Source organism: Cavia porcellus, unplaced genomic scaffold (assembly GCF_034190915.1).
Source record: "Cavia porcellus strain 051 isolate PalLab524CR breed Dunkin Hartley unplaced genomic scaffold, mCavPor4.1 scaffold_30, whole genome shotgun sequence".
In the NCBI taxonomy this organism is placed as follows: Eukaryota; Metazoa; Chordata; class Mammalia; order Rodentia; family Caviidae; genus Cavia; species Cavia porcellus.
The window spans coordinates 43853024-43861622 of NW_026947513.1; the positions used below are offsets into that span (position 1 = coordinate 43853024).

Consider the following 8599-nt stretch of genomic DNA (forward strand, 5'->3'; position numbering starts at 1 on the left):
AGAAACATAAGTGCTTGCTTTTTTAAATATAATATGCATTGTAATTACTGCTTATGATTGAGAATACACTGAGGAAATATTAGAGACATAGTCTATTTTCACTGTATGCTTTTCACAGATTAAATTTAACATACGTAAAATATAAAAATTTTATTATTTATAGATAACTAAATTTCATTTATGACTATTACTCAGTGTTTTCTACTTTTTTCTTCTTTACAACACAGGAAAACCCACTAAATTTTATGAGCTAATGCAGAAAGCAGATATGTGGCTTATTCGAAGCTACTGGGATATGGAATTTCCACGCCCTACTTTACCAAATTTTGAGTTTGTTGGAGGACTCCATTGCAAATCTGCCAAACCTCTACCTAAGGTAAGTTTATTCCTGTCTTATTTTTATTTTAATTTTCACTGAGTATGCTCTGCCCTGTTCATTAAGAGTCTTGACTCCCAGTCAGAAAGATATGAGAAAAGGGAAAATGTACCTTGCTGACTAAAAACTCATACATCAAGTAGGCATGGTATGACATGCCTATAACCCTAGAAATCCAGAGGCTGAGGCAGGAGAACCAGCAGTTCAAACAAGCTTGGACAACACAGCAGATTCAAGATTGTGTAGAAAGACATTGTTTCAAAAATTGTACTTTGATTTCATCACAATGGTCTGCACTTCATAACCATTACAAAAAACAAGAACAATGCATACAAAGTACTTTAAAAAGCATCTTTTAAATTATGGTCTTTATGTTACTCGTTACCACTTTGTTCATTAGAAATCTGTAAATTGACTAGTGAATACCATCAATAAATGTTTGATGAGCCTAGACACAACAAAGACACTGTGTATTCTCCACAGTCTTATATAACACTTGGAAAGATAGAATATAATTAATGAAATTTGGGTGAAGTATAACTTTAAAGGGAAGCACTCAAATACTGAGAAAACTTTCCCTTCTGATGAAAATATATGCCATGATAATAATAGCAAGAGAAAAAGATGCAGAAATAGGCCAAGTGATGAACAGTTAATATAGATACAAAAGAGCACAGATGTAAGGATAAATATCTGAAGAACTGCAAGCTTATTTCATAATGAAGCTTATTTTGCTAGACACATAATTTAAGACCAGGAAATAGAGTCAAAAATCTAATGAAAGCATCAATTATACAAAGAAAGAAATTGAGCTAGGTAAATATTATCAGATTTATATACTTTTAAAATAGTCCATGAAGATGACATCAATGGATTAGATTTAAGAATGAAAAATATTAGACATGGGAAGCTTTTTAGATGGTAATTGTAAGAGTTCAGAGAACACATGATTGGAATCTAGAGGAAGGTGTTCATATGAAAACAACAGCTATGCCTACAATCAAAGTACAACTTCATATTTACCTTTGTGGGAATAAAATTTAAAACATTCAAATGACAAATTCTGCAGCATTTATTCAATAGCTTAGCATCAATGGAAGAATGGAGAAGTCAATAGATATTGTTATTATCTTGTTTTAATATTACATATGTAATATTTGAAAAGTTATATATCTTTGTATGTATGTATGTATTTTCAATATGAGATATCAAACTCAGTACTTCACAATGCTAAGTGGACACTATATATATATATCTCCACCCTTTGAAAGTATTTTAAATGCAATCTCATTAAATGGGATCTGATTCCAATAGTTTAAAATAATAATGTAATATACAGTGGAAGGAAATCCTATAAACTTCCTTGAAGTTAAATCTAAAAGTTCAGGCAATAATACAAACAAGATAACATGAGAAAATATATGAACAAATAAGAACATGGCAGCATAATGTTCTTGTGAACTCACAGCAGTATTTTCTGTCAAACTTCACATATCCTTATCTTGCATACAGCATCAAAACCATCCTTCCCTTTATTTACCAGAATTTTACATCTTAGAGTCCAAAAGTGATGAATTGCCTTCTTGAAACAGGCATTTAATAACATAGCCACAGGCTGCAAGATACCTGAGTAAAGGTCTCTCCTCTGATATGATTATGGCATCTACATTACCTGGCAGAATGAGTGCAGAAAAAAAAAAAAGATTTGTTGCATATGAATTAAGAAACTCACAGTTCCTGTGATTTCTCTGAAATTCAAGTTGATGAGAATCACAAAAGAACTCTGACTGTACAGAGTGACATTCCTTGTGAAGGGACACAAAAATCTGATGCATTTTAAATTGACAGTATAGTTCCAAAATATATGTAGCAATTGTTTTCTTTATCATTTCATTATATATGATGCATTAAGAAATCCTTTTTATTTTCTGTTTTACTAATTTTGGGTTTTAAAAACCTTGTATTGTTTTGAATGCAGTTTATTTAGATAGTGCAAAAATTCCACATGTCAAATATTTGAAGCATTATTAATGCATGTACTAAACAATATATCTACATACTTACTGTTTTTCTAATTAAAATATGAGTTTTCATAACAAGAAAATAAAAGCAGAGAAAGAAGACAAAAAGAACACTGTAAAACAGTGTAATATTAAAAATATTAATAATAATGTTAATACATTGCACAAAAGAAATTTGTAAACTAACATGTAGTCTTAATGCAGTTTATATCCCTTGGTTAAATAGGTTACTCATTTGAATGTACACAGAGAAAAATAACCAAGATGCAGAAACCAATCTAATAATTATTGATAAAAATAAACCTTGGAAGTAATCTTAACATCCAAATTTAGGAAAGGATCAAAAAAGAAAACATGTATCTGACACACAATCATGACTGCTTTACCTAGGAAACATTGATAACACTAAATCAGGCATAGCAGAAACTTAAGAATAAATTATATACATATATGTGTGTGTGTGTGTGTGTGTGTGTGTGTGCATGTGTGTGTGTGTGTATCCTATCACTATAGTTGAGGCACCAAAATTCTTCAGTAACTGTAAATCAGCCACAATAAGTTGTGAGATGCAAACAAGGGTGAAAAGTAAATGAATAAATTATATCCCTTTTCTAAGATTAAAAGGAAATATAAATGAGAATAAAGCATTTTAAAAACTGTCATATAAGGCACATTAAATAAAAAGGTTGAGTTGTATAAGAAACTATTGTTTGTAACTCTGACTCCACGAATGTATCAATAACATTAATTCTTGTAAATCTTTACCTGAAATGCTGAATGTGGTGAACTTCATCTTATGAAAAATTTACCAGATTCTATACTTGCCATTCTTTCTTAATCTTACCATTTTCATTTTTTAACATTATACTGCTTTCCATAATGTTTGCTGTGCTCTTGTCTTTTTTTTTTTTATGGAGCTATTCTTTCTTCACAGGAATTGGAAAACTTTGTGCAGAGCTCTGGAGACCATGGTATTGTGGTATTTTCTCTGGGGTCCATGGTCAGTAACATATCAGAATCAAAGGCCAATGTGATTGCCTCAGCCCTTGGAGAGATTCCACAAAAGGTGGGCAAAGTGCTTCAATGGCACATATATACTGGAGAAATTGCGAAGCTTTGCAAAGATCTGATTTCAGAAACTTGCACTTTTTTTCCTACAGGATTGTTGAGATTGTTGTGTGCATAAGCATTGTTACAGAAAGAGTTAAATTTCCCTTAATAATTAACTGTCACAGTGACATGAATCAGATATTGCAAATTATTTTAAGTAAACTTTAACATTTTCATGTTTTGTCCTGTGTTTATTTATCTAAATTTTGGAATAGACTTCTTGAATGTACATTTCAAGAGGGTACTGAAAGCAAAGAGAAACAAGAGTGCCAGTCCAGGAGCCATGTACCCACTCAGCCATGTTTATTAAAAGCAAAAATAGAAATTAACCTGAGAGAGCCCTGCCCACATCTGAAGTAGGTAGTTGTTAAAAACAGTGTGGAGATGGCTACTTCTTTTATGGTAGATCCTATGCAATATAAAATATACCCCACAAATATTCTGTTTTTTATCCCACCAGCTTAATGTTCTCCCAATCATGAGACCAAAAACAAGTAAGAGTCAAACTGAAAGAAATCTGTCTAGGTAAATTGCTATGACCCCTCTCTATAGCATATTATAAGGAACACTTTTCTAACATACCTAATTCAAGTTCAGTCTTTAAGTAGCTATGAACTACAGTAGATTTTAGTTACTTTCAGATACTACAGCTTTGTAATTTCGTATGCCAATATTTGGCTGAGAAACTGAGGTTTCTTTTAACATTTTCACAATAATTAGAACTCAATTATTTCTAAGTGATTTTCCATTTTAAGAAAATAGTTTGTAATTTCTATAACCAGTACCTTATTTTAGAACAAGGTGACATGCTTCAGGTATAGTAGGCCATCTTAATATATCTGTTGTTAAAATTTTGCACAGCATCATGGAAGAAGGAAACATTAGTTGAAAAAGTTTAAATATTTAAAAATAAGTACTTTTTTTGAAAAGCTGCATTGCTCATAAATTACAAACCGGTTCTTTACCATTTATTTTTCATTCTTAGTACTTGTGATAGTATTTTTGTCAAAAATGCATAATAAAATTTTTCTATATTGTAGACTCTATAACAAGATATTACAATTTTTAATGCAATACACTTTATAAGTACTTTGAAAAGCTAAGGAATAGATTTCTGAAAAAAAGGATTCTTATGTGGATTAGATATTTTATGTATCAAAATGATATCGCACAATGAATAAAATAGTTTCTGGCACAAGTGATTATGAAAAAAACTTTATGATTTTTAAAATATCAGTTAACATTAATATTAGAACAAGAGGGTATAAAATTTGTGTGTATTAATGAAGATGCAAGCCCTTAGAATATTTTTATTCCTTGTAAAAAATTGTAATTGCAAAGCAATTTTTAAAATAATATGACCCAGGGCAACCAACTCTGGAACTCTTCTGTCTTTCTATGGAACAGAAGTTTTATTTCTCTCAATAAATATGTTCTGCTAAATAAAATAAAATAAAATAATATAATTTGTCCCAGCATATAATGTCACATTTGTCTGTTATGTTTGAAATATCATGATTACATTCAAAATAATTAAATATAAATATAAAATAAGTATTGAAAAATTTGTTCTGTGTCAATCATTTTGTAATTCTTAATATTTAGTCTACTTGTCTTCATTTTAAAATTCTATTCTTTGAAAGGCTCTTAAATTGATGTTCTCTACATTCTGAAATTCAAAATATGGTAAAATGAACTCTACACCCTAACAGGTGGTTTGGAGATTTGATGGTAAGAAACCAGATACTTTAGGAGCCAACACTCGATTGTACAAGTGGATCCCCCAGAATGACCTACTTGGTAAGATGCTGGAGAACAAATGCTGAAAACCTAAGGTGGTAAGGCTGATGATTGCTCAAGGAAACAAACCTGTGAACATTTATTGTTACTAAATCAAAACCAAAACCTAACTTTATTATGCATAGTTCCAGTGTTAGAGTAAGTAAAATCAATGGTAATAGTTGGTTTTTGGAATATTTAGAAAGAATCTTAAGATTCTCATTTTAAATGTGCTTGTTTCTCAAAGAGGATGTTTTAATAAATTCCAGGGTTGTACTTCTGTTTCTAATTAAATCACTGCTTATGAAATACCAAATACCAGCTGCTTTTCCACAGAAATAGGGACTTACAAATACTACTTAAAATAACACAATTAATTTATTTTCAGTGATGTAATTTTAAAAGGAAAAATTCACATTTTTATGATGACAATATCACACTGTCTTACTTTGCACACATTTTATGTCAAAATTAGTGAATGAACCTGCATATAGTATAAAAAAGTTATAATACAAACTTACCCTGAGGAATATGCATTCATTGTTAAAAGCTTACATAATATCTATGTGGTAGCATTTACTTTCCTTTTCAGTACGTAAGGTGCTTTTTTTTCTAAGAAATGAAAACACTACCATTGCAGTTTTATAGCTATGAAATTTTTATCTATAAAATAACACTCCATTTAGTCACTTTAATCGTTCATTTCTCATCATATTTCTAACACTTATGACTAACTATGCTTACATTCACCTAATCTTAGGTCATCCAAAAACCAGAGCTTTTATAACTCATGGAGGAGCCAACGGAGTTTATGAGGCAATCTACCATGGAATCCCAATGGTTGGCATTCCCTTGTTTGCGGAACAATATGATAACATTGCTCACATGGAGGCTAAAGGAGCAGCTGTTAAACTGGAATTCAACACATTATCAAGTAGAGATTTGCTAAATGCATTGAAGAAAGTCACTAACAACCCTTTGTAAGTACAAACTTTCAACAAAATGTTTAGAATACTTTTTGATAACTTTTTGCATGAATCCCAAGAAAGTACCATTGATTCTGAAATAAAACCAATGGAAGAAAAATTTTCTTAGTCCAAAAGCTATCATGAGTAACCATGCAGGAATGTAACAATAAATTATTTAATTTTTTTATTGAAAAAAAGTGTACATGTTTTAAGTAAATTGTAGAAATTTGCAATAACCTGTAAAGGAAATGAGATGAATCACAAAGGATGATCACAGAGGAGTAACAATGAAATGTGAAAAAACATGAATGTTGCAAGGGTTTATATTTTCCATTTACCTGTGAATTCAAAAGGCAGATAAGTATAAAAAGTCAATAAATCATAGTCCGTGCTACATTTGAGAAAGTTATTCTATTCTACAGTTTTAATGACTAAACTATAGATGAAACTACAATACTGGCTTCTACTTAATAGTGTATTCCTTAATAAGTCTACTCATAATTGTTTTATAAACCATGACAAGAATTCCCCTTTTGTCTTTAAATTGTACCGTTTTTGACTTTTACAACTGGTCTATTGGCAGATTTATTAAAATCTTCAGTTTAACAACCCCCTAAAATATTAATTCTGTAGTTTCCTAAATAATTCTGAACTTACTTAGTTTTCCTTCAGCTATAAAGACAATGCTCTGAGGTTATCAGCTATTCATCATCATCAGCCTATGAAGCCACTGGACAGAGCAGTCTTCTGGATTGAGTTTGTCATGCGCCACAAGGGGGCCAAGCACCTGAGGCCTCCTGCCTACAACCTCACTTGGTACCAGTACCACTCTCTGGATGTGATTGGCTTCCTCCTGGCTACTGTTGCATCCATTACTTTTCTTCTCATAAAATGTTGCTTGCTTTGTTTTCAAAAGTTTATGAATGCAGGAAAGAAGAAAAAGAGAGAGTAGAGCTCTTTCAAGTGCATGGCATCAGAATTGGGTTAATTTCATTTAACTCCACTGGCATGGATAGAGGCATTACAAGATGATTATCCATATTTTACAAGTCCATTGCTTTCTTTAGTTAATTGTATGCTATAATCATATTTAAGGCATATACAATCCAAATTTCAGTTGTTCTTCTAATAGTTCTGCTTAATTTTGAAAAAATGCTTCATATAAATCATTTAAAAAATGGGAATCAACAAAACCATAATGTATTAAATTGAGAAAAGTAAGAATCCTGAATACTTTGTTGTATTTCCAGAAACATTTTTGATTTGAATAAAGTGTGATCCACTGGACATTTTGTGTATGTGAAAGTACGTCAGAGGCAAGTAGTAGTTAATATAGCAGGAGAGATCATCTTCAGATAACTAAAATAGAGTAGAGATATTTCTATATAAAATGAACTTAACTTACTTAAAAAAATATTATGACTATTTCTTTCCTGGAACAAAAAGCGACTCTGGGAGAGTGAAGATGGGAAGCCAAGATGAATCTGCATGTTATATTGAAATGGAAAACTTACAGAGGATGCAAATAGAAAAAAGTCTGAAAATAGTCTGGCAAGTGGATTAGAGAAAGTTCTGATTAAAATTTGGGCAGATCACAATTTCATGAGCAAAAATATAAGAGAAAGGGTAGGATTAGCTGCGAGGACCCATGTTTTAGGGCAGAGAGAAGACATGGTGAATTTAGTTAATTTCACAGCACATTGTTAATGCAAATATTTTATTTTGTAGAAGATTTAATAGCGCACATCACTTGAAAAATACCAAATGAATTATACAAATTTCTACATGTTTTACAAATTGTTACTTACCCTAAATAATTTTATTCCTCAAACCTTGTACACTCCTGATGTATTTGATTTGAATTAATAAAATATTTTTACTATATGTTCTTTTTTTCCTATATGTGACCTTGAATATATGTTTTTTCCTATATGTGGCCTTGAATATTATCTACTTTTTGTTTTACCCAATAGTTGTATATAACTGGATAGTAAGACACAAAATGGAAGGAATATATCCCTTTAGTTAGGACTGTTAATTGAAGCTCTGAGCATTTTTGTTTAGTACCATTAGAGTACATTTGATTTCCCTCCTCCTTCAAGTAGATCTTTAATTTTTTACAGTATCTTTATAGTCAGATGTTTCTGCCACTTTAACATGTAGGATTTTGAGTAAATGAAAACCAGAAATTCATATTATTTTTTGACTTATTTACTTTCAAAACACATAGAAAGTAAAACCAAAGGTGGCACAAATGAACAAAATATTGTGTGCATTCATTTTTAAAGTTTATGCTTTAGGGAACAATAATGCAAAAAATTCTCCATGTCTTTAAATATCTATAG

The 8599-nt window shown here is 30.8% G+C and overlaps 1 protein-coding gene across 3 annotated transcripts in view; it reads left to right on the forward strand.

Moving 5' to 3' along the window:
• The window catches only part of Ugt2b22 (UDP-glucuronosyltransferase 2B22), an 84980-nt gene extending 76842 nt beyond the window's left edge, over window positions 1-8138 (forward strand). Inside the window, exons 3-7 of one of the 3 annotated variants that reach the window (XM_013145822.2) lie at window positions 228-376; window positions 3332-3463; window positions 5220-5307; window positions 6047-6266; window positions 6916-7134. In XM_013145822.2, the coding sequence (XP_013001276.1) occupies window positions 228-376; window positions 3332-3463; window positions 5220-5307; window positions 6047-6266; window positions 6916-6946 (620 nt within the window). In that variant the 3' untranslated portion in view covers window positions 6947-7134. 3 annotated transcript variants of the gene reach the window in all.
• The last annotated feature ends 461 nt before the right edge of the window (window positions 8139-8599 follow it).